Source organism: Xiphophorus maculatus, chromosome 10, assembly GCF_002775205.1.
Source record: "Xiphophorus maculatus strain JP 163 A chromosome 10, X_maculatus-5.0-male, whole genome shotgun sequence".
Taxonomy (NCBI): domain Eukaryota; kingdom Metazoa; phylum Chordata; class Actinopteri; order Cyprinodontiformes; family Poeciliidae; genus Xiphophorus; species Xiphophorus maculatus.
In genome coordinates this window covers 14,312,216-14,338,472 of record NC_036452.1, presented here as the reverse complement: position 1 = coordinate 14,338,472, position 26,257 = coordinate 14,312,216, and the positions used below count along the sequence as shown (strand labels likewise).

Sequence of the window (26,257 nt, the reverse complement as noted above, 5' to 3'; positions counted from 1 at the left end):
GTTTCGCACAAAAAAGCGATAGTTTTGTTTTTCTCGACCACTGTGGGATGATTTAAAGGACGTTTTTATTAATCTAGCTTATCAAATTGGATGAATACAGAACGGGAGAGACTTTTCCTGTATCGGTTTCGTTCTGCACTCGAAACGCAAATGTTTGGTAAGTTATAGTCTTCGTCTCAGAACTTTGCATACTTACCGAGTAGTTTTTTTTTAGTCATGTAGTCTACACGATATCTAGGAGATGCTTTTAAAAAAAACATGAAAACGGAATATAACCTATTTTTACAATGATGGATTAAATTTCGTTGGCGCAGCCGCAGTTTGAAGTTGCGCTGTCCAGGGTCCCGGAGTCTCTCCAGAGCTCCAGGGAACCCCAAAGTGACGAAGTGTGGACAGACTCTTACGTTTAGTGACACATAACCATGGAGACAGCATGTGACTTCCTAGCTGTAGGGGATCAAGTCTGCCTTAGATCACCCGATGAAATCCTATTTCTGAGCTCACCTGCTGCAGTTAAAACCCTCTGAGACTCAGTTTTGTAATGGGCTGTGATCTGAGGAAGCTTGAGGACAGCAGGACTGATGGGGTGTGAGGTAAATGTGTTTGTTTTGTTGTTTGAAAATTCAGACAGGTGAGGGAGATGCAACATGGAGCGGAATGGACCGAAGTGTGACTCCAGGGGGACAAAGAGTCAAATATGTCAGAGAACAACCTACACGAGTGAGTGGAGATTGGGAAATATCACAGAAAAACCTGGACAGGCATCTCAGTAGACTGAAGTGTTAGTATAAAATTAAAGTTATTCAAAAAGTGAGGCTCGTATTGTATAGTTTAGGTACCCAGAGTTGACATTCTTGCCTGCTGTGATGATTGTAGTTTACATATAAAGAACAATAAGTCTAGCAGTAAGTAAAGTAGAATACCAATCTATTTTAAAAATAGATTTTAATACAGAAGTGTTATTGTAATTCATAAAATAGCAGCCTTTAAAATAGCAAAAAACTGCCATTAAGAATTTGGCTGTTCAAAACACTGTATTCAATCATGTTAACGGAAAGTTTAGAGCAAAAACAAAACTGTTATAAAATGAGCAAAATCACCAGTGATAGACACAGCTTTCACATTATTGGCAAATGGCAAAAAGTGTCACGTTATATATACAGTAAGTACAATATGTATATGTACAGACAAATTCAGAAATATCTTGCCTAAAGGGAAAAATACAGTAAATGGTCTACTGTTTATGGGTTCTAAGTCCTCTTTTCAGATGAATGGAAATGACAATGTTAGAGTTATTGTGCTTGATTGGCCAGTAAGCTGTCCTAACCTGAATCACATAAAGAATCTATAGAGCATTGCCAAGATGATTAGGGACGCTAGAACCAACAATGTGGATGAGTTAAGACAATTATTAAAGTAATTGTGTGTTAGTACCTCGGCAAAGTCACAGGGTGATTGTGCCTCTATTTATTTAGTAATTCATGAAAAAGTACACCCAACCAAGTATTAGCTTTCTATATTGTGAAGTATATCAACATACCTTGTTTGTCTTATCTAACATTTTACTGTTCTCAGAAACAGAATTTAATCAGCAAAATTAACAGAAGTGAATCAGTTTAGGGAATCTAGAGATGAGTCTCACTTTTTTAAATTGAATTACTCTAATTGATTCCCTTTAGACTCGTTCACCTGGAGCTGACTGGCTGGGGGAGTGTGTGTGTGAAAGGAGAACCATCCAGCCCCCATGGCTTCCTCATCAGATCCGTCCCGCAGGGAAAAGGGTCCAGCCACACAAGGTTCGCACACGGCAACACGCGACCTCTTACGGAAGAAGGAACAGCGTCGCCGTGGAATCCGAGCCTCCTCGCCTATGGGTCGGGTCATCCTCATCAACTCTCCTGTAGATGGTAGGAAACAGCTGCAAGTCACAGTGAGCCATAAACGCAGTGCTGCCTGATTCATAATGTGCTTTGGTATAACATCTACAATTGTTGTTAACCTTCAAACCTAAAATCCCCATATTTGTATATCGTATTAAAATGTTCATCAAAATGCTTTAAATATAAATTGAAAATTGATGACAAATATTTTCAAGTCCCAAGTCTCCATTTATTTAGTGCCCTGCAAACTTAATTATGCCCCTCTAACTTTTCTATTTCTCATTATAATCAAAAATTTGGACAGTTTTTTTCTAAAACCTGTTACATATAAAAAATTTTAAAATATATTTAGTTCTCTCAAATAAATAATTAAGTGTGTGTCTACATCAACTGTGGACACGTGAAGACTGAAATTTCTGCTCCTTTTTCTTTGCAGAGCATCAATTTTCAAGTCTTTCCTTAATCAGACTTAGGTCTACACTTTGGACCACTCTATCACAGAAATATTCTTCATTTCTTTTTGCAGTAATGGTGTTCTTTACATTTTGAGATGAATGATTATTCTTTAGGTATCCCTTGTAGGAAGTTCACATTAATTCAAGCGAAATCAGCTAAGATTACAGATTTTGCCTTTGTATCTCAGATTCCTCCTGATGTGTTTTAGGTGGAGATGATAGTGAAGACCTCCACACAGTCACAGTGGATAAGAGTGTGGACGGGAAGCTCGGCTTCAGTGTGCGTGGCGGCTCGGAGCACGGCCTCAGTATTTTCGTCAGTAAGGTGGAGGATGACAGCACGGCGCGTGAGTGGTGGTCTTATAAATACGGCCGCTGCTGTTGTGTTTTGTTATTGATGTGCCTTAATCTTCCGTTTTTGCTTGTAGAGGAGGCGGGCCTACAGGTCGGAGATAAGCTGGTGGAGGTGAATGGCGTCAGCCTGGAGAGCATTACCATGAGCAGCGCCGTGAAGGTGCTGACGGGCAACAACAGGTTAAGGATGGTGGTGAGGCGAGTGGGGAAAGTTCCCGGCATCCGCTATTCTAAGGAGAAGACAACCTGGTGAATTTTACTATTAAAGTGAGTTTATGCTTTTCTGTTTTTCCTACTTCTGTTTTTTAAATCATTTGGGTGCAATGCTCGTCTTCTAGGGTGGACCTGGTCCACAGGCGGATGGTGGTGGAGGAGAGCGGGCGGACACCTTCAGAAGCCAGTTCTGACAGCGCTCTGCAGAGGATCGTCCACCTTTATACCACCTCTGACGACTACTGTCTCGGCTTTAACATACGAGGGGGAAAGGAGTTTGGTCTCGGCATCTACGTCTCCAAGTAGGTTCAACATTTACTACATAGGAAGGATAAAGGCTCATACATCCCTCTTTATACACAAACCTATGATAGTACATCGTTTTATGCAACATGAAATTGCATCTCAATAAATCAGAATATCATTTAAAACATTGTAATCATTAAATTACATTTAATTTGCATATGTTAACATTTGTTAACATATGCAGATTAATTTCTGGGGGTTTGTTTAATTTGGGGATTATGGTTTTTAGTAGATGAAAATTCAATTTCAATTCCAAGTAAAATGTTATCAGAAAGTATGTCAATGCACCCTGACAGTTGAGACAAATATATATTTTTTTTTCATGTTTTTGGTTCTCACTATCATAATGTCTCAGACTGGATCCAGGCGGTTTGGCCGAGCAGAATGGGATTAAGATTGGAGACCAGATTCTGGCTGCCAATGGTGTGAGCTTTCAGGACATCAGCCACAGCAGTGCTGTGGAGGTGCTGAAGAGCCACACACACATCATGCTCACTATGAAGGTAATAATTTGTCTTTCTTTGAAGTTATTATTTCTACCTTACTTTAACCTGATGCTGAGATATATCTCGCTCATATATGCAATACTTTGTGTAGGTTTTTTACATGTATTCCCAATAGAACACTACAAATGTTGTAGTTGTATTGTGACAAAATGTGGAAACATCAAAAAGGGTAGTGATACCATAGTGGTCTGCATGAGCTATTATCTTTACAAAATACATGGCTTATAATTTTAAGATGACAGTAATTCTCAGGGCTGCTACTGGCCTTTATTCATTAGTAGTTTGAGAAGAACAGAGAGAGAAGGAGAGATCTTGCAATAAATGTTCACTATGCCATCACTGTCGAACAGTTCTCTACAGAAAGCTTAAATAGACTTAAAGGAAAGTTTACACAAATCATGTTCAGCCAATCATTGGTTGATCACATGAAAAATCCTCAGACCTTAACAAAACGAGCTAAACATTTGATATTAAAGAGGAACGATGTAAAGAAAAATACATGTACTCTTCAGGGACAATTGCTGTTAAGCTGAAGAGGTTGGATTGTATTCCACCCTGAGTCTTCATTATTGGAAAGCACCCTGGCTCTTTCGTTGCCTCCACGCCTAACTGACCTGTATGCATTAACTTTCTGACCTACTGCCTGCCTCTCCTCTTTAATTCGCACACGAACAAACATGCTTCGCCTCTCCAGTGTGGTCGTTCGGGCCTGTTTTGTGGGCCAAGGTTGACAGCTGGCATGCAGTCACAATATTCCTCCCTCACTTTGCTCGTTGGAGGTTGGGTTTCGCTCTGTGAACAAAAAAAAAGCCTGGCCCCGTGCATTATTCACCAAGCAGCCAGGATCAGGTGCTAATAAAAGCTTGGCCTGTGTTTTGTGTAACTTTTGTTGCTTTGGTCTGTGGAAGCTATCTCTGTGGAATTAGAGAGCAACCCAGCTATCAGAGATTACTAGAAAGCTAGGGGAAAAAAATATATTATTTTTGTGGTTTTGTCTGATTTTTTACATTGATATCTCCACAGGAAGCAGGGAGGTACCCTGCTTATAAAGAAATGGTGGCAGAATACAGGTGGTTGAATAAATGTAGGTATTTTTTATTTTTTTGTATTTTCTTTTTGTCTTGTCTAACATACATTTGTATACCTGTATTCAAAGTATTAGCACTCACTAAAACAATATCTCACTGTTTTGGTAGTTATTTTTCTACGTAGCAAATTATTCACCAGTAGGTTTAGTAGAGTAATAGAAAACCAGCAGACCCCGACAGCAACACATGCTGCAGATGTATTTGAATCAACAATTTAAATGGCAAAGCTTAAAATCAGACAAGCCCAACTCCTGAAATGTACATGAAGAAGTCATTGTAATGCAATTTCAACAAGTCACTGACCTCCAACACACCAGCAGATGAGCAATTTCAACCAACAAAATAAAGCAGGCGTAGTGGTCAGCCTGACGTCTGGGCTTTAGCTCAATGGGAAAGATTCCAGTTATTCAAAGAAAAGCAACATTTTCAAACGTTTATCATGTTACACAGTAAATGTTTATGGACAAATTCAGATTTCTGTCTTGTGCAGTGCAAAACCTTTACCTTTGTGTTGTGATTTGGAAAAGAATGTGTCCCCAGTGCATTTGAGTGTGTGGAAATAAAAGTTATTACAACAAGGATGTGGTATAATAATTAAATAATAACACATAAATAGTTTGAACAAAATTGTATGCTAAGTCACATAAATTGGATTTTTTTTCCTTCAGTGGCCAATGGTACTCAGCCATCTTCCTCCCAGGCTTCAGACTCCAACTCTTCAACCTCCTCTCTGTCATCTGGGACCCCGGTCAGCTCCCTGAGTGGCCTGTCTCAAGTCATGTTTCCGCACAGCTTGCCGTTCGGTTCAGATATGGTGGACGTTTGCATCTCTACAGAGGACTTGAGGTCAGACTTGCCTACTTTATTTTAATATGATAGCCAAACTTTTCTTTTAAAAATTGCAAACATTCCTCTTGCTCTTAGCTATTATCAACTTTGACATTTTACATAAAAATCTAAGATGTGTGGCCTGCATTTCACTCTGATAGCTCTACTTAAAAGTCACTCTTATCAACTCGCTTCAGGTTCATCACAATTAGAGAGTAAAGCATCGTTGGTCTTCTAGGGTTTTATATCACCTAGATAAGTTTGTTTAAAGTTCAATTAGCATACCAGTGGAGTTTTAATTTTCCTGAGCAGGAGCATGTAAACAAATAAAACTGGACTCAACACAGACCCTTGTGGAAGACCTTTATGGACTCTGGTGACAGTGGAGAACATTAATGAATGTCACCTGTCAGATATTATTTATTTCTACTGTCTTTAAGTGGCCAAAGGTTTTCACTGACAAAAATGGAAGTCGTTTTGATTTCGCATGACTTCTAAAGGCATAGAGCTTAATAAAATAAGAGATGCTAATGGATATGGCCCAGTTTGTATTAGTTTTGCTTTGAGAAACTAGTAGGGAGCTATACTCAACGAAAAGGAGGGTACATGTCATGTCCATAAATGTAATTAGCAATATTAGTAACTGAAAGTATTTAAAACAATTTGAGACAAAGAGTCTCAAATTGGTAGTAATTAGTATTAAACTGAGTCTTAGAGTGTTTTAAAATGTATTTGAAAATGTTTACTTGTTTCCTTTTAGGGAAGTTTGTTTCCACAGCAGCATTTATTTATAAAGTAATTTAAAGTAGTTTATAGACAAACTAAAATAAAAGAAAAAGGAAAAATTCTAAGAAAAGGAAAAGAAGGAAAATACTTTTATTTGTAGAGTCTACCAGGGAACAAGACAAAAATAACTGAACTATGTATTTCTTTATGCCTAGGTCTGAGTCTGAACTAACAGACTCCGCCATCCAGACAGATTTTTCCGCTCAGAGAATGGAAACGGACACCACCCGCAGCCTGGGACCAACCACACTGCTCAAAGACACGGCGATCCGTGGAGAGGAGAGCAGGAGGTGGAAGGAGTCTCCCAAAACAGCTGTGCTGCTGGCGCTCAGCAGACCAAGTCGACCAATCAGCAGGTCACAGAGCCAAGTCACTGTAGCAGGTCGGTCTGCATTAAAACAAAGGTTAAAAAGTTCCTACACAGATGTAGGACTTACAGAAATTTACAAAAAGTATTTGTAACCCTCAGGATTTGTCATCTTTTGTCACTTTACAACCATGAACTTTAATGTATCTCATTGGTATTTCATGCAGTCAGCCAACACAAAGTAGTGCATAGTTTTGGAATGGAATAAAAATGATGCAAGGTTTTTTACAATTGAAAATCTTAAGTGTGGTGTGTACAGTATTTCCACTCATTTCCACTGAGTCAACACTAGAACTATGACTATCATCAAAGACTACACTTTATAAAATTATCTGTCACATATTATTCTGAAATACACCAAAGTTTTGTGTATTTTAACTCGACAAATGTGGAAAGACTTTAAGGCACTGTAACAAAATTTCTGTTTGTGCTCCAATACAGAGATCAATCAGAAGAAAGACAAGAAGAAGCAGAAAGAGAAGCAAGCAGAGGAGAAAAGCACTCTGCAGCGCTCAAAGACCTTTGTTAACCTGCTGTTCAAAGGAGGGCGCAAGAGAGACGCCTCAGGTGGGCGCTCCAAATCACCATTCAGAGAAAACAAAGGTAGCTCATCTTCCATGTATTTATATCTTTTTATTTAAACAAGAAAACTTCACCTCTGGCTCTCCCTTGAAAGATGTTGCAAGGTCACACTCTATAACATAAATAATAATAATGCATGAAATCATTAAACTTTTGGGGCAGAATAAAATGCAGTACATAAAAGCATATAAATGTACCTCCCTGAATAGAGGGTGCCAAACATCCATTGACTGCATATTAATAAAAGCAATAAAAAACATATTTAATGCAGACAAACAAAGATAAGGAATATTTTATGTCTACCTTTTCTAATGTTGCTCTGGAGAGCTCTGGGAACTAGCCATGTGGCCCATATCAAAGACAGCATTGATCACAAATTTCATAGTCAGTCAGGAACTACATCATGTTGCACTTTATTTTTCTTTGTCATGGAAAAAAAAAACCCTGAATATTTTCTGTCTTATATTCTGCTAATGTCTCAAGTTAGGACTTAATGTCAAATTTTACTGTGCTGCATTTTAGAGGGACGAAATGTCAGTGTGATGCCAAACTCAGAGATGCTTGGCGTGGTGGAGGACATGGCGCGAAGGCTGCTGACGGAGGAGGAGGTGGCTGCTGTGATGACGGCATGCCGAATGGTGTGAGAGGCACTGAAACAGAAATATGGCATGAAGGCAATTAGCTGCTGTTGCAAGTAATGGTATAGCTAGTTAACATATCACTCTGCGTACAGCCTGCTTCTCTCTTTTGTAGTTTATCATCCCTGTCGAGGCCATAACACTGATGTAATATTCAAATTTTCAGAGGCTCTGTATTGGAGGGACTTCTTTGAAGTTTTGCCACAATCTTCAGAAATGCTTAAAATATATAAACCTGTTTGTTATAAATCTGAGTCTTTTTGAACTGAATAATAAATTTTATCCTTAAATACTACAGCTTATTGATGATAGTCTTACTTACCAATTCAAACTAAATACCTCACTGGTATTGCAAAAAAAAAAAAACTAAACTAAATGTCAGATTTCGTTCACCCAGTATACAACAGAGAGGTCAGTGGAGAACTTGATACGCCACCTGCTGGTTGTGCTGGACAGACCTGAAAAGCTGCTGCTTCTGAGGGAAGTCAGGTACGGAAGAGGAATTGAGGGCATTTTTAGCCCTGGCAGCCTTGTGATTATCACATACTTCAACCAATTTATTTCTAAGTATATGAGATTTATTTGCTCAGAAAACTCTGAAATAAAATATCAATGAAGATTTATTTATGCTTAAGTCTATAAACTTAAATTCTCCTATGATACAAGTGAATAAATCTGGCAAGAGAAATTATGTAAATTGGGGACTTTCTTGACAATCTTGATGTGTATCTTACACAAAATTTAAAGATGATGTAGCCCATTACAGGAAGTGACACATTGTTTTTCCCATTTTGGTGTTCAGACTTGTGCTTTCGCCATCTGATCTGAGTGTTTTCAACAACATGGTGACCGCTGTTGAAGCTGAAGCCTACGATCTCCTCAAATATCGGTCAGGTGTGTATTTTAAATTACCAAAAGTAATTGGTTCAGTTCAGTTCAGTTCTGCATCTGAACTGCAGAGCTGTTCAGATGTTTTAGTTCACTTCAGTTTCTTTTATACCAATATCTGTTTCAAAATGATCACAATCATGTAGTAACAAAATCCCATCCCATCCCATTTTTTTAGTTTCTTATAAGACTAATTTAAATAATGAATTAGTCCAAATACGGCCTTATTTTTTGAGGTATACAGTGTCTTGCAAAAGTATTCATATCCCTTGAATTTCCTCATATATACCAGTGTAAATCCTACCATTCTCTGAAAGAGTCAAATCCTTTTTAGAGAACATCAGTGAACAAACAACATTATAAAGACCAAATACCTCAGCAGACAGGCTAAGGGTGAAATTATTAAGATGTTTATAAAGAGTTGTATTGTACTTATAGCCACACAAAAATAAAATTGTGCTGATGAGAAGTGAAGAGAAGAAAAATAGAAAAAACGTGGGTTAATCACAATATTGTAATGACAATTTTTACCACTTTGAGTTCAAGTGTTTGTCAACAGTAACAAAATTATTATAAATTTGATCCAACTGGCAAATATGTTTGTATTATTGGAAATACAGATAATGCGATGACTATAGACTATGCTATGCAGTTCTAGTTCAAAAGCAATACCCCAATCTTGGACCATCTGTTCAATCCATCATCCAAAAGTAGATTATGGCAAAAACAAGCCTACCAAGTTATGGCCGTCCACCTAAACTGACTGGCTGGGTAAAAACTCCACTATTTGGAGAAGCAGCAAGGAAGTCCATGAATACTCTGGAAGAGCCAGAGATCCATAGGCTCAAGTGGGGGAGTGAGTCTGGTAACAGGACAACTGTTAGTCATGCATTCACAAATCTGGTGTTTATAAGGACTTGACTTCAGGAAAGTGATTATTGAAAGAAGGATGAGGTAAGTCCTGTTTCCAGCTTTCTAAAGGTCATGAAGGAGACATTTAAACTTGAAGAGGAAGGTTCTCCGGTCAGACGGGCCGTCGATTGAACTTTTTGACATACATGACTCAAAACACTGCCCGCCGCCCTGCCCACACCATCCTGACCATAAAACATGGTGATGGCAGCATAACTCTTTGGGGTTGCATCTGTTCAGCAGAGATGGGGAAAGCTAATCAAAATTGATTTATTTAGCTGAAATCAGGAAAACCCTGGAAGGAAGCTAGGAAATGCTGCAAATGATTTGAGACTACGTGTGACAATGACCCTAAACATATAGCCAGAGCTACAATAAGTCTGTTATTTTCATTATGAAGAAAGGCACGATCATGTATTTTTTATTTAGAATAGCCTTGATCAACAACTTTTCAAAGATCTCTTCTTTTCTCTGCATTGTAGTCCGAACTCCTCCTCTACGCTCCCCCATTTCTGGTCGAGCCCCCAAACGGCGCCTCATCACACCCATCCCAGGTCAGTACCTGTACCTTGATATTTGTTTGTCTCTTTCTTTGCTTCTTTCTTTTATGAATAAATAAATAAATAAATACATTGTTGCCAGTTGTGGTGTTCTCTAAGAAACATCTGGTTTCAATCTCTTGCTTTTTATTTACTCTCAAGAGGCCTTAAAGTCCTTCTGTTTCTTCCATGTTATTTTTTTAAAGCTACTTCATATTGAAATATTCATATGAAATAATTACATTTTGGGATGTTTGGTAAGTATTTGTACCTATTGCAACATTTTTCTACATACTTGAATATCAGATCTGTTGGGTTTTCAAGTCTTTACACGTTGTTTTTTTTCTCTTGTTTTTTTTAAGAAAACTCTTTTACGCACAGAAGTTTTATCTCACACACTCATCATTATCCAGTATCACCAGCAATACATGTTTTTCACTCTAAGATCCTAGGTTTAAAGATGCTAGCTTTTGACATGATGGCAGAAAAATGAACATATTAGAAATATGCACTCATGCTAATTCAGTATGATCAATTTTTGCTTGTTTGTATTGTACTTTGTCTCATTCATATTTTTTTTCTTGTTACAACTTAGTTGTTGCTCTTACTAATCTGTGAAACTAACATTTTCATGCTCTCTCCAGATTATAGGGGTGGCTTTGAGCTCCACAGTGCTGAGGAGGTGGAAAAAGAGAGCCACCTGCTGGAGGAGCTGGAGAAGCTCAGCCTGACTGGCTCTCAGGGATCCAGGGGGAGAACGAAGACCTCTAGTTCTTTCTCAGCTCTTCTGGACATACCTGTGGACGGATATAAGCCAGAGTCCAGAAACATCAGGTCCCGCTCTGCTGGTCCCTTGCTTCCCAACTGGCTGCTGGCCCACAGCAGTGACTCCCCACCTCCTCTCCGTACAGACATTGGCACCGTTCGCTCCGTCCACTTTGATGAGGCTTCTCTGCGCTCATCTTCAGATAAAGTGGAGACAAACTCTGAGAGGGGAAGGACTTTCTTCAGGAACAGCCACTCTCAAGGCAGGAGGGAGAGAAGTGCAGATAGGAGTAAGAACGGTGCGTTCACCGTGCAAAGTGCGAACCGTAGGAGCCGACCCTTGCTGTCGCAGGTGTTTGGTACGAGTCAGGAGCGACAGATGAACGGTCATCGGACTTCCTCAGAGAACAGGCTCAACGGTACTGAGCCTGAACAGGAGCATCGACTGAAGACAGTCAGCATCTCCAAGACCAAACAGTCTCTGGGTAAATAACTTTCATTCTGTCTCAGTCAAAGCTTTTATGGGAGTATTTTCTTCTCGTTCAGCTTTTTATAATTGCTATATTCCTACTAATGAGGAAACGTAAAAGTGTATCTCAATAACTTGGAATATTCCACAGTCATTCATTATTATGTTTCATATCTAATGAAAACCCAAAAAGTCAGTTTTTATTACATAAAACTAAAAAAAAAAATTATACAGCCAGCTAAAAATTATATCCATGCACTGAAATATTATTGAAAATGACTTTTGCATGAATTACTGCATTAACACAACATAGCATGGAGGTGATCAGCCTGTGGGTCAGCTGAGATGTTCAGAAAGCCCATGTAGTTTTAACAGCGGCCTTTGGCTCGTCTGCATTGTTGGTTTTATTGTGTTTTTATTTCAGCTTTCCATTAATAAGCTTTAGCAATATTTTGTGGAAAATGTAAGTGAGGTATGCATGAAAATTAAAATTTTCTTAGAAACTAAACTTGGGTTTTTAAATTAACTACGAGCCATAATTGTCGCATTTAAGAGCTTGCTCTGCATTTAGCAAATCTACATTATAGGTTTCATCTTTTGCATTTTAATTAATGAAATAAACTACCTTCTAATTTATCACACAATGTGTGCACCTGTGTACACACATTATGAAGCAACGCTATCATATGGTGTTTGCATGCCTGTCAGTGAGCTAAGCGTTGAGCTTTTGTTTTCCTATTTAAATCAGTTGCTGTAAAAACACATCACTACAGCCACTAACTCCTACAGGCATCAGCATTTCTGGTGGGATCGAGTCAAAGGTACAGCCAACCGTGAAGATCGAGAAGATCTTTCCTGGAGGAGCCGCCTCCATGTGCGAGGTGCTTAAGGTAAAGAGACAAGAATTTTAGGATCGTCAGATCCTGTCACGGGCTGCACAGTGGCGCAATTGGTAGCACTGTTGCCTTGCAACAAGAAGGTCCTGGGTTCGATTCCCGACCCGGGGTCTTTCTGCATGGAGTTTGCATGTTCTCCCTGTGCATGCGTGGGTTCTCTCCAGGTACTCCGGCTTCCTCCCACAGTCCAAAACCTTGACTGTCAAGTTAATTGGTTTCTCTAAATTCTCCCTAGGTGAGAGTGTATGTCTCTATGTTGCCCTGCAACAGACTGGCAACCTGTCCAGGGTGTACCCCGCCTCTCGCCCGGAACGTTAGCTGGAGATAGACACCAGCACCTCCTGACCACACTAGGGACAAGGGTGTTAGAAAATGAATGGATGGAGGTCCTGTCCCCTTGATCATATTGTTTATAGTTTCAGTACTTTGCGGCAGAATACAAACATAAGTACTGATGCACTCAAATTTTTTTTTTCTTCCCAAATCTGCTTTTGCCAGTTATCTCATGGCTTGTGAACGCTTCACTGGTTGCTAAGTTAATGAGTAGTCACCAAGTAGTCTTGTAATGAGGGATGCAAAATAAATCGAGCAGTTGATGCAGATGTGCCTGATCTCTTTTCATCACATTCTAAAAGTTATCTATTGGGTTGAGACATGAAGAAACCAGACTATTAGAGCTTTGTAATAAGGCGTTTTATCCTTATTACAACTATAAAGTTGACTATAAAGGGATGCACACAGTCAGCAATAATACCTGGATGTACCTCATTTATGCTGGGATGCTTACATGACAGTTGATTGGTACTGAGGGGCCCAAAGTGTTCTAAGAAAATATCCTCCACACCATTTTATCTTCACCAGCCTGAATGATTAATACAGGGTCAGATGGAGTCGTGCTTTGATGCGAGTTCTACCACATTCTGGCCCTACAATCTGATCAGACTAGGCAATGTTTTTTCAGTCTGTAAATTGTAGGCTCGGGTTCCTGTTCTCGACAGGAGCAGCATCTGTTGTGATCTACTGCTAGGTCACCTGCTTCATAACTTGACATTCTGTGCATCTAGAGATTACATTCCAAGCATTTTGAGTATAATTTGGCAAGGGTTGCCTTGCTATCATCTCATACCAGCCTGCTTATTCTCCTCTGATAACGAGGTACTTTTATCCAAACAACTGCTGCTCACTGGATTTTTTTTGACTATTTTCTATGAACCAGAGAGATTTGCATGTGAAAATCCTAGTAGATCAGCGGTTTCTAATAAACACTGAATGTGGCATATTTTTGGGGGGGTTTTTTGTGCCAGGCAGGTAGATCTCACTTACCCAAATACAGCATACCGTTTGCATGACTGACTGACCTGGAGAAACTCACTTTGTTCCAGGCTGGAATGGAGTTGGTGTCTGTGGATGGAGTTTCCCTCCAAGGAGTGACCCACCAGCATGCCGTTGACATCATCCGCAAAGCCTTCAGCAACAAGGCCAAAGACCCCATGGTGTTTGTGGTCAAAGTTCACAAAAACCTCTAAAAAGACAAGTTTGAGCTTAATTAGTGAGAATTAAAGAAACACTGACTTGCAGAGCTGTAGGAACAGAGGTCAGGTATGTCATTTCACCATTAATTTCAAAGAGAGCAACATGCTGCGTATGATAAAACAAACAACCTGGATGATCATAGGAATTAAGGATTATGAAAAAACCATTGTAAAAAGTTTTGTTCTGATTTTGCAGCTACATTCATCCATTCAAAGAGTCATTTTGAAAAGTGGTGAAGAACATATCTGTATTTGTACAGTAAAGTCATTTGAGTGCCTTTTAAACTTTTATGACAGTTTATGCCTTTTTCAACCTGCAGAGGGCAGATATGAGCCATTTAAACAAAATCAAATGTTACAGAAAAACTTTAAATGTCAACCAAAGTAGATCCTACACACCAGGCTGGAGATGGTTTCCCTGTCAAAACTTTTAAACATGCAGAATCTGAATAAAAAAACATTAAACACTGGAAACTTGATTTTAAATCACATTTTAATTAAAACCACATTGGTTTTGTTCAAGAAATGTACAGCATGAAAATATACATTTAATGTCTTCATACAAATATTGAAGGTTATAAAATTTGTAGTGAGGAAACGAACAAAAAAATTCACACACGGTTAAACCAAGCTTTGCATCTGTTGGAGGAAAATAGACATGTTGGACATTGCTTTGGTCTATTCACAGTGGTTATGTTTTTATTTATGGGGACAGGCAGATAGATGCCTGTGGGAGCAAAAAGACAATATATAAACCCTATTTGCAGAAGATCTGATAAAATAAAAAAAAACATTTGGGTTTCTGGTTTATTGGAACTAAAATGTTAAAGATCCGTGGAGGCAAGTAGTCCAAATACATTCTTCAGTGCAAGAACTCTCCGCTTCAGGGATGTAATAAACAAATCTAATACGTCACAGCAAAAAGAGGAAATGACAACTTTTTCCTGATTAAAAGCTGAGGCTATCACTAATGTGGCTTAGTGCTGTAACATGCTTCTCTTTACTCTTGCTAGAGAACAATGAACCCTTCGCATTGCCAAGCAGAAGATTTACTGAACTCTGCTTACATTTTATCCCGTGCTTTACTGAAGACTTGACACCTCTACAACTTTTTCACATTTTGTCACGTTTCAACCACAAACTTTTATCCATTTTATTAGGATTTTTGGTGGTAGACGAGCACAATGTTGTGCATAAGTGGAAGGCATATGACACATGGTTTTAAACATGTTTTACACAATTATTTACGGACAGCTTTACTCTGATACCCCTAAAAATAATCCAGCGCAACAAATTGCCTTCAGATATCGCCTTAGTTGATGAATGCTGTTCAATCTGAGTTTGGTCTACAAGCCAAGTGCCATTCATGGTGGAGCACAAATGCCACACATCACCCAGAATACACAATCTCAATACCTAAAACTAGCTGGGAGCCTATAGCAAGACTTTAAAATGGAAGCTCTCCAACCAATCTGACTATGCTTGGGTTACTTTATAAAAAAATAAAAAATAGGCAAAAGTTTAAGTCACTATGTGCAAAGGTAGTAAATAGACCCCAAAAGGATTTGCAGCTGCAACTAAAGGGAATTTTGAAATCTATGCATCCTTTTCCATCTTTATGTTCGTCATTCACACAAAATCCCAATGAAGTCCAATGATGTCTGTGGTGATGACATGGTAAAATATGGAAGAGTGAACACTTTTGCAAAGCACTGCATCTGATGATGTATGATGTCCACTATAATTTCTGCTTGACTCTTTATCTTAACTGGTATTCACTCATATTTTCTCATCAGGAAGCATTTTAGCTTAGCTTGCATATTGGCTCTAAAGATCAAAACAAGCCTGAACAGATTAAACTCACGCTGACAGCTGCATATCTCGAGGCCACAACGGTAAATAGGGAGATTAAACAGGAACATGCATTGAAACTTGCTGCCAGGCTCGTCTACTGTAAAGCAGAGGTCTTATTTAGAACAGTGTAATTTATGCTGCGAAAAAGCCAAAAGAACTTTTGACCATTACCCAGAGGTAACTGGGTAATCTGTGGTTGAGATTATTTTTAAGTTGGTATGTAAAGGTGGAAAAGGGAAGCCAGTGCGTCTTTAATGGAAGGTGTCAATATCACTTACTGTAGGTTTTGTTTCATAATATAGTTCAGAACCTCAATACTAATTTGTTGCTACAGGGATAGTATAGACTCTTTTAGGGGATTTATGGCTGTCCATGATGTAGTTTAAGTAAAAGCAAAAATGATCTGAACTCTGCCATCATCCAGTTTCTCAAAGACATTAACACCTAAATCTTACCATGACACAATGAATCTGTGGTTGACACATCGACTGTATCAGTGAAACTGTGGACAGAGTGGGAGTGTAACGATAAACCCAGCAGGGATACTGCGGTCAGAACCAGGACAGGAGGAGGATGGTGGTGAACGTTGACCAAAGTTACTCACAAACTCCTAAAGGTGTGAAATATCACCAGGACTCGGCCGACTCATCAGTGCAATGGCAGCTTCTATAGTAGGAGCAGAGAGTTAGTGTGGTTAATGACATTTAAGGGTCAACAACTCTCAAGAGCGACAGTAGTCACAGCTGAAGTGTGGAGACACTTGTCTGGTTGTTAGTCACATAAAGAACACAAGATATTGCTACAGGGGAAGGGAGGTGGGGCGTTAAATGTAGTGCAAATAAAATAAAAAAGGACATCCATGAGGATCAGATTTCTGTTGCAGCAATCTCATCAAAATTGATCTCGTTGCCGCTGCCCTCGTCCTCCTCTCTGCTCTCCAGTTCCAGGCTGAGCTCCTGCAGGAGCTGCTCCAGCTCTCTGTTCCTGCGATACATCTGCACATAGTTCTCCTGCAGCTGTTTTTGGTAGCGGATCACTTTGTCCTTCTCCTCCTGCCATATCCGCCTCTCCTCCTCAAAACCTCCTGCTTGCTGTTCGACCTTCTTGCGTTCGAAGGCCAAATCCGATTTCAACCCTTCCATCTGCGTCTTCATGCCCTGCAGCGCCTCAGCGCTGCTCTGCCGCTGGGCCTTCGCCTCGTCGCTTTCGTAGGCGAGCAGGTGCTCCTCGGCTTCCTGGAACACCTGACATTGTCTGTTTCCTGGCCCCTGATTGGCCAGGGTGTCCTTGAGGTGAGAAAGCTCTCCTTCCAAGCGCCCCACCTTTTCTCTGAGTAGTTCCGCCTCGCTCTTTCGACGTTGAAGCTCGTTCTCGCACACCTCCAGCTCCATGGTCCGTGTGCGCGTCGTGCCATGGGCCTCCTGAAGCAGCACCTGAGTGTTGGTGAGCTCGCCACGAGTCTCTCTGAGCTGACCTCGCAGAGAGACGATCTCGCCCACGCGCTGAGCCAACTCACTCTGCACCTCCTTCAGCTGCTGCTTCAGCAGGGAGATCTCCCCCGACTTCTGACATACCTGAGAGACGAAAATACAGTAATCTTGTGCAATCTTGTTTAAAGAAAACCTCAGTATCTCAGGAGTTAGAGATATTTTTCATTAAACGGTCAGATGAAAACTAACAATTTAGGGTGTTTTCACACCCAGCAGTCCAGTAGACTTCAATTGGGGACCAAAATTCCAACATTTGTTACATGGCAGTTAGCCAGTGCAGTTCGCTTTCACACTGCACTGGACAGTCTGACTAATTGAAAAACCTGTTTTGCCTTCCTCCCACCTGTGCTGGTGCTGCACCAAAGGAAGTGACACAAAAACCTCAGAGGAAGACATGGGCGCAACTTAATCATTCACAAATTGTAAACAAACATGGAGTGGCATCAAGTTATCGAGGTTGTAGGATTTCTTTTTTGTCTGTGGTAAAAGACCACAAGCCATTTCTCCCTTTAGTGCTCAAACATGTCAGTTTTTGTTGTATTTACCCAAAATGCCTAGAGTTACAGTCTGCTTCCCACTTTTGGAGCGGTATTTGATCTGCTTGGCAGTTTCAACCGAACAGAGACCGAGGTTTTTAGACAAGCTAGAGTTTTGCAAAGGTCAGCTGCACATTCACACCTCCCCAAACAAACCAGACTCTCTAAGCAAACAAACTAGAGTTTGATCAAACAGGCCTGGTGTGAAATGTGAAGACATTTTCAGCTTTAATACAATCAAAAGAAAACAAAAGTGATCATTGGTGCTTTGAATAAAAACAGCTTAGTTGCATTCATTTGATGGAAATGATTAGGGGTGTCAATAATTGTAGAATTAGTTACTTCTTTAATACGCAATTACTGATTTTTACCCTGCTCAATTAGCCTGCTATTTTTAACTTAGATGATGCTGCAGCTGCAATAACAAATTTATTTTCAGGTTTTCGATGCACCTTCACCCAGAATGGCAATAAATCTGAAGGGAGCGCCCTATAAAAGAGTGACGTGTGCCCGGAAATCCACTCTTCATCTCCATTTCTTCATCATGTTTATTGAGCTCACCATGCGGTTGCATACCGACATGCTTTAATGAGCCTCATCTGCTCACCTCCCACTTGGTCTCCTCCAGCCGAGGCCCCAGCTGGATCTTCTCGTGTTCATAGGAGGTGCAGCGCTCCTCCAGCTGCTCCCTCTCCTTTAAGAGTTGAGCAAAGTCCTCCTGCAGCTTCTTCTTCTCCTGCTGGAGCTGATAAACCTAAATAGCATAAAATACACTTTTGAGTTTATATTTTGGAAAGAAAGATACAATATTAAAGAGTTCGTTTAGGGGGATTTTAGTAGTTTAATCGTACAGTCTCCCACTTTTAAACCTCACCTTTGTCATCCTATTAGGATGCTAAAGTTTTACTTTTTATAGCTAACATCAATGTTTATAGTCAAAACATTTGTATTTATCTGTTTTGGTTTCTCAAAGTAGATACTCTGCACTGCAGACATTCAGTCCACATTCAATCCTTCCTGTACTTCTCCAGGGCTTCTTTTTAATACTGTGTTTTTATAGACAGAGACACTAACATTTGGGATGATTTGAAGTTTGGTGATGATAAATTGAGGGTTTCGATGCTCTGCAAGGTTTATTGGTTTAACTCTGAAGCACAGGTGTTTGTTCTAACCTGCAGTTGTAGCACCTGTTGAGCACGCTGGGCCTTCTGAGACGCCACCTGCATCCTGGTGGCACAGCTCTGTCTCAGCTCCTCCAGCTCCAACTCGAAGCGCTTCTGCTTCTCCTCATAAACCTAAAGCGCGACAAAGGATTGCACTGAAATCTGTTATCGGGACAAGGCCTCCTAGAAGAAGAGTTTTGATTCGAACAAACCTGACAAATAGCAGCTTCATTATCGTCCAGGTTGTCTTTGAGTTGCTGCAGCTCCAGATCCCTCTCCCTCAGTTTGTCCTCCAGGTCCCTCACCACGCCTTCGTAGCCCTCCACGGGGCCGGGGGAGCGTCCGCCGGACCCGCTGTCGGACTGATGCTGCCCCCGGCCACTTACGGAGCCAGAGCCCGTGCTCTTACTGGAGGATGAGCGGCCGCTGTCTGAGTTGGTGTGTCCGTGTGTGCCGACCGATGGGACGCTCCTTATGGGCTCCAGGTGACCTGCAGGGACCTCGGCTGAAGCAAGACTGTAGGTGGCACCGTTGAAAGGTGGCAGGCTAGAGAGGGAGTTGCGGCCCGAGTCGGACAACGAGCACGACTGGCTGCTGCCGCTGCTGGCGTTGCGTCCGCCGCTGTAGGAGCTGCGTTTCTCAGAGCAGGACGGGGACACCTCCCTGTGGGCGGGGCTGAGCAGGTTCAGGTTGTTTTGGCCTTCAGGGGCACTGGCACCGTGGCGAGGGGAGAGATACTGCATGGCGGAGCGGCTCTTGGGAATGACAGGTTTGAAGGCAGTGGGCCGCAACACTGTTTTCTCCATGTTCTGATAGAATACAAAACAGCAAAAAGTGAAGAATCAAAGAGTGACAATTTAATGAATTTAAATTTAAGTAACAGAGCAAACAATATTAGACATGATCCGGATATTTGTACTTTTGAAACAATACCCAGCAAAGTTTAAACAATACTGCCCCTGTTTCAGGGATCAAAAAAGTACATGATGGCTATGAAGTACATGAATGCATGTCACTTTAAATGACTTATCCTACCAAGTATTGCAGCAGTCAGTTGCCACAGAGACATTACACACTGATATTGCAATCACAAATGTAATTCGATATGTTGTGCAGTTCCAATCCAAGTCTTAATGCTGCAAAAAATATTTAAAAAAATCTACCATTAATTATTGTTTCAAGAATAACGCAGTCAAAAATATCTGTTAATGTATATTAGTGGTGTTCATGTGAACCTGCTTATCTAGCAAATTATTCAGAACAGTCTAAATGTTAACAGCACCTGCCTCATGGCAATAGGCTGAATCACCTTTAACACCTTGAGCACCTTGTGCAGAAACAACTACTGGGCTTCAGCTGATAGTTGACTGCTGACCACATGCCAGAGGTGTGGGATCTTTATTTTTTACTGCATGTCTCTTTACAGTGATGGGTGGCACTTCAGGCCAAAACTTGATTTTTCACAATTTTTCAGACAGCTAAATTAGCCTTTTTTTGTAAATGAGGTAAAAATCTTTCAGCCAGCTGACTGGCGGTGTCAGATGGGGAACTCTATATGTTAGAAACTTATCACTCAGAGGTTTAATGTTAGCATCTTGTTAGAGATCTTTAAATTTCTCATTACTACCTGTTACTTCCTGACTGTTGTGTTTCTACCAGTAAACTCTTACCTTTTCCAGTTTTCCTGACACTGGGATGAGCCTCGGAGGAGGTCCCCCCACATTCCCATTCAACCTGAGACCCTCTTTAGTCTCTTCCAGCTCGCTTTCCAGGCTCGGAGGTCTAATAAGGTTGTCGTTCCAGTCCCCCACATAGTCCTCATTTATATAAGTATAGTTCCCGTTCCGACACTCCTTCTCCAGTCCTCTGCCGGATGTTGTGGAGTTCTGTTTCTTCGGAGGTGGGACAGTTTGCAGCAGTGGGTCTCTGGGTGACTCGGAGCCTAAGCAGGAAGCCCCTGGCGTTGGCCGCCGACCTCTGCCCCCCAGCTCTGCAGCAGAGCGATGGTCCTGGTAGGGATTCTGACGTGTGGTGATGAGGCTACTGCCTGAGCCCATTGGATCCAGAGTGGGTGGTGGCAGGTTGATGGGGGGTGAAGGGCCAGACTGGTGTCGTCGGCGAGCTCCTCCACTGTGGATGGGGGCGTGGGGCTCAGCAGATATGGGCAGAGCCTGAACCAGGGCCATGGTGGCAGCTCGGAGGGGTCACTTGCACTAAGAGAAGAAAGAAAGTTGGAGATTGAGACAAAAAAAAACAACAACATAAGACCTATAGACTCTTGTAGCTTCAGCATCAGTATGTTTGTCCTACTTTTCCTGAAGTAATATTCTGAAGTAACTAACTGACCTCAGAAGACATGCTGTGGATTCTGGTACCAAAAGGTTAGCAGCCAATCCTTTAAGTCATGTACATTGTTAGGTGTGTCCATTGATTGGACCCGTTTGTCCAGCGTATCCCTCATGATTGGATTGAGATGTAGGGAATTTGGAAAACCACAGCCATTCCAGAACCATTTCTGTGCTTGTGTAAGGGTGCATTATCTAGTTCAGGGGTCTGCTAATGCTAATGACCTCATTATTTGACTCAGGTGTGTTGCAGGACACCAGTCCTCGAGGTGTGGATTTGAAGATCTAGTTGAAAGAGGTCATCAAGGAGTCGCTTTTGCATGTAAAGTAAATAGTCAGCAAGAATGCTTAGGTAGGTGCTACCTACCAAAACAATTCACAAAAATGGTAGGACTCAAGGTGTCCCAGTACAGCATTGTCTAAATCAACACACCGCCTTCATTTGGAAAATGTCTTGATATTTTCCAAATGTCCTACTTTTATCTAGGAAATAAAATTCATACACTTTCTGTTTCTCAGTCGTCAACACTGTTTTTAGTTTACTGCAAACATTATGTAGTAAAGTAGAGCCTTAAAAAAATCCACACACAGAGAACCAGGACGGGCCATTCAGTAAATTCAGCCAAGCAGCACAAACTTGGCTGCAGCCACAAGGCTTCTGACTCAACACAGGGAAGGGTTCGCCTGGTCCGAGATGTAAAACTTTGACCCACATGCTGGCAATTTTCGTTATAGCAGCAAACGCGACTGTCTCCAAACATCCAGTCAGTCGTGGTAGTAACTGAAAATTCACAGCTGTGGATTGTCCTCCAACGGTGCAGCACAGGAGAGAGGAGACAGGTTAAACCTGCCGGGATACTTTGACGGCCAAAATTCCTGAGCAAATCCATCTACATGCGCTTGCGGGAATAATGTGGGGGAAAAGTCAAACTCGCATGTTTATTCCTTCACCCTCACAAGGCTGAAGGTAAATACTGACATCATAAGGCTGACGACAGCAGATTTTTTTTTTTATGGGTGGCTGCTAAATTTTTGTTTGGAGAACAATGGTCAACGGGATACTTGGTAATGAAGTCATGCTGCGTTTAAAAACAATGATGGAGCCTGTTATGTTTAAAAACATAAACAAGGTGAGTCAGAATATGAGGATATCCGACATGCGGGTGTGTCTTGTTCTAACGTTTCAGAAAGATGATGGAATTACCTTTTTTTGTCATTTTACTTCCTCTGTAACGCTCTCATCCTGAGAAACCCTTTATGAATAAAGACCTGAAGTAATATTACAAACTAGCAAAGATGGTAAACAAGGTAGAAGAAAAGCTGACAGCTGGAATGCTGAACAGACGCATTTCTGGAGCAGAGCAGCAAAACAAGAGGCCAGACCAGGTACTTTTCCAATGTGCCAACTTTACAACACGCCTATAAGGCCACTTGTATGACTTGACTGATTAGCAAACGTTAATCAGCACCCTTTAAGCCTGGCTGATCCCTACTTCAACTCTGAAGTGACTGGGACAATTGTGGTTCCACAGTGTGTTATGATGCATGGAAAAAAACAGGATTAAATTATGTGATTGCATTCTTGGCTTGTTTTTCTGTTTTGATAAAATGATAAAGTAGTCTTAATCAATGGAAGTATTATTAGCTGGGACATGTGGAGCTGTTAAGAGTTTCAAACAAATGTGCTTCAGAGATTAACCTGTGAAGACCAGCTAAAGGCATGTGTTCAGTGGAGACAACAGGTTGAAAGAGGGGTTTTCAAAATGTCTCGGTGTCTCTTTAACCATTTGACATCTGGCCCTATTTTTCTATGCCTCCATAAGACCTTCAACATATATCCATATTTGATCTTGTTTTTCCAGCTCAACTTTCCCTACGTCTTATAAGTTGTCTTTTACTTTAACATGCTGAGCCCAAAAATACACAATTAAATTTATGGTACTGTAGGCTAGCAGTAGAGAAGGTGCTCCACAAAGCGTTCAGCTTGGAAGCGTTACTGTACATATTCCTCACTTTTCTTTATGCCCAGTTCCTGTTTAGACACCAGTGCTACACAGTCCCCAAAAAGCTTTAAAATCCAGCTTTCCAATAATATATTTGGGTGAACGTTTACTGTCCTTTACGCCCATACCCGATATAGATCTTAGTGACCCAGATCAGAAAGCTCGAGGAGTTTAACAAATACATCATTTTGCAGTTGTTTATTTTGGATCATTCTTTCTGATCAAGAAGAGTCCATTGCTGTTCAGAGAGAAATGAATGAGCTCTAATCCCTGAGGAAACTACGCAGGGCCCCTTATAAGCAAAGCAAAAGGGTCTCGACTGTTTTTAAAGCCTCAGCCATGATCATGGTTTCCCTTTTGTTGTCATAGAGACGAGGGCCTCAAACATTAACGGAGGGAAAGTAAAGGGAAGGGGGGAGCGGTCAGAGGGCTGACAGGGAGGCCAGGACCCTCCTTAGCATCTTAAAAACTTTAATCATTTTATGGCTCTCGCAGTCGTCCAAATGAGGCTTAATGGAAAATAAATGGGCATTTACAGCTAATGACTAAAAGATGGATGTTTGCTCTCTATTACAGAGAGGGCAAAACTCTAAACTTCAAGCAGAGCTCTAAGTTTACAATATGACAAAAAATATGGTTGTAAAATTAAGTAGGCAATTTATACCCATTGTTTTAAACAGTCAAAACCTACTGAAGCAATTACTGCAAATAGACCACATCTGACAGTAACAACAATAAACACGGTACAGCATGTAGGCGACATTTCAGCTACCCACATAAAGTCTACACTGTCAGCTGATTCTGACTGAGCAGACTGTTTTTGTCTGGGGAAAGCCTTTAAGGGGTTTTAATGCCTTTCAGTCACTCCTCTGACTGGAGGAATGTGTGCTGCTCCAGCTGAGGAGAGCAAACAATTAACCTGAAATGTTTTCTTGTAATTATCACAACTAAAAGAAATGCAAAGAACCTCTACTGAATTTGTTGTAAGATTGATTAATGTGAGCAGAACAAGGAACAACAACATGAACAGGAAGGAAAGACCATCCTGTTGACATCCAGTGGAACATTAACCATTATTAATGTCCTGCTAAGCCCGCTTCCCTGGTTAACTAGAACACTTCACAGGATGTCACACAAAATCCACTAGAGAAATAAATTTGAATAACACTGTTCCCTTTTAAAATGGACAGAGAAGGTCCAGATCCACTGGATGATGTGACTGGAAATATTCACAAACAGTTGAATTTGTAAGATCTTAAATGTAGTAGCCTTCTTTTAGCCAGCTGACCAGCAGTGTCACCAGCAACAGGAATTACAGCTAAAAAAAAAATTCTGGTTACAGATTCACTTTTTCAGGCTTCCAATTAAAAATGACTGAACTGTAACTTCAACTGTCTGTTGAAAAAATATTAGTGCTTCTTCACTTATGTTTAGTTTAACCTGACGCCAGTGACCAGGCTGTGCTTAGGTCTGAACATCTCTCATTTTTATCTAAAAGCAGATTTGAACTGGATTAGATAATTAGCAATTAGAAAAAAAAGAAAACATTCACAAGGTATATCTAACTCATCTTATTCCTCGTGTTGAAATGGTGCCTCAAAGCACAACATTGAGAAGTTTTTGCTGGGATTTCACTTAGCAAATTCATACATTCACACCTAAAAATGTGAAACAGTCTGCAGTCTGCTCTAAAATAACTACAGTGTCTTACTACAGTCTGCCAGCTAGGTAACACCAATCCACATACAGTAGGCCTTTATAAATGTATGCTATTTACTGGCAAGTAGAGTCACTTCCTGTCTGGCTACGGCTGAGACTGGTCATTACAGGCGTTACAAATATAAAAAATGGATTACAGGAGCAGTTTAAATGAGCACAGTGTATACCTCAACTCCAACATCACACAAACCTGCATTGACCCAAACTGAAGGAGCTTAAGCTAAATCCCTCTTTATTTGTGCCACACCATAAACACATATCCTCAGAAGCTAAAAATATACCTCACACCAGGTAAAATATTCAATGTGTCCTAATTGAAAATGTCAGCCCTCAACTAGAGCTTCACCTTTTGAGAGCCTCAAGAGGGACATTTTCTGGAAGAGTGAGCATCTTAAGTTTTCTGCAGGGAACGTCTGCATGCCTGGAGATCCCCTCCTCCACTCTCCTACCACTGAAACTTCTGAATCTCACTCTGTACCCCCCTCTCCCACCTCTTTATCCTTCTCCCTCTCTTCAGAAAGTGGAACAGAGGGCAAAAGTGTGACAATGCTATTTTGGTTCCAACGACAACCCAGCTTTCCGCAGCCAGACACCTCACAGACCTGACAAAAACTGCAGCCACAATGAAAAATGTAAATATTCCCAAGTACGGCTGCTAACGATGCTGATGTGAACGCTAATTAGCTGCTGACAGGATGTCAAAACCATGATTACTGCCATTTGTTGCATAATAATTATGCGGAAAGTTGCAACAGTTAATATATCATTTTATAGTTCTGTATCCAATAGAACTATCTTCTTTGTATTTTCAATGTCATTTATTTTTCAGGCATATTCACCACACTTAACATGAATAAATGTGAATTTTTTCTTGCATCACCTTAAATACTACAGGAATTGCCAGTAAAGTAGCTTTGCATGCAAGCTGAAGTCTCTGACTACTCAGATGGTATTTTTCTTGCACTTCTTCCCTCCATTGCTGATTGGAATGATGGTCATGGGTTTAGTGATAATGCAGGTGTATGCAGTGTTGGGATGACAGGCTTCTGTGGTCCATTTCTTTTCTCTCCAAAATCCAGGATTTTTTCTCACATGGACCTTAAATATTTTGCAGCAGCTGCACAAGAAATAACTAAACCATTG

The 26,257-nt window shown here is 40.7% G+C and overlaps 2 protein-coding genes across 3 annotated transcripts in view; one reads left to right on the top strand and one right to left on the bottom strand.

Annotated features, from left to right (window-relative positions):
* Nucleotides 1-1,744: 1,744 nt before the first annotated feature.
* On the top strand, nucleotides 1,745-14,393 carry pdzd7 (PDZ domain containing 7). Its single transcript, XM_023341222.1, has 16 exons — nucleotides 1,745-1,907; nucleotides 2,545-2,682; nucleotides 2,764-2,938; nucleotides 3,028-3,204; nucleotides 3,564-3,711; nucleotides 4,738-4,798; nucleotides 5,471-5,648; nucleotides 6,572-6,798; nucleotides 7,225-7,386; nucleotides 7,888-8,003; nucleotides 8,401-8,492; nucleotides 8,806-8,897; nucleotides 10,286-10,357; nucleotides 10,987-11,592; nucleotides 12,366-12,466; nucleotides 13,855-14,393. The coding sequence occupies exons 1-16, from the start codon at nucleotides 1,745-1,747 to the stop codon at nucleotides 13,996-13,998; spliced, it is 2,652 nt and encodes an 883-aa protein (XP_023196990.1). The 3' UTR covers nucleotides 13,999-14,393.
* Nucleotides 14,394-14,485: 92 nt separating this feature from the next.
* The window catches only part of lzts2 (leucine zipper tumor suppressor 2), a 28,410-nt gene continuing 16,638 nt past the window's right edge, over nucleotides 14,486-26,257 (bottom strand). For both annotated transcript variants that reach the window (XM_023341295.1, XM_005794828.3), the window contains 5 exons: nucleotides 20,718-21,260; nucleotides 19,260-19,856; nucleotides 19,057-19,179; nucleotides 18,492-18,638; nucleotides 14,486-17,432 (listed from right to left, as the gene is read on the bottom strand). In XM_023341295.1, the coding sequence (XP_023197063.1) occupies nucleotides 16,725-17,432; nucleotides 18,492-18,638; nucleotides 19,057-19,179; nucleotides 19,260-19,856; nucleotides 20,718-21,233 (2,091 nt within the window). In that variant the 5' untranslated portion in view covers nucleotides 21,234-21,260 and the 3' untranslated portion in view covers nucleotides 14,486-16,724. The remainder of the gene's footprint in view (nucleotides 17,433-18,491; nucleotides 18,639-19,056; nucleotides 19,180-19,259; nucleotides 19,857-20,717; nucleotides 21,261-26,257) is intronic.

Excerpts from the sequence above, each read along its gene's own strand:
- pdzd7 (XM_023341222.1), top strand. The coding sequence starts at position 1,745 with ATGGCTTCCTCATCAGATCCGTCCCGCAGGGAAAAGGGTCCAGCCACA. Across the intron at positions 3,205-3,563 it reads CTCGGCATCTACGTCTCCAA|ACTGGATCCAGGCGGTTTGG; the intron begins GTAGGTTCAACA and ends ATAATGTCTCAG. Across the intron at positions 7,387-7,887 it reads ACCATTCAGAGAAAACAAAG|AGGGACGAAATGTCAGTGTG; the intron begins GTAGCTCATCTT and ends GCTGCATTTTAG.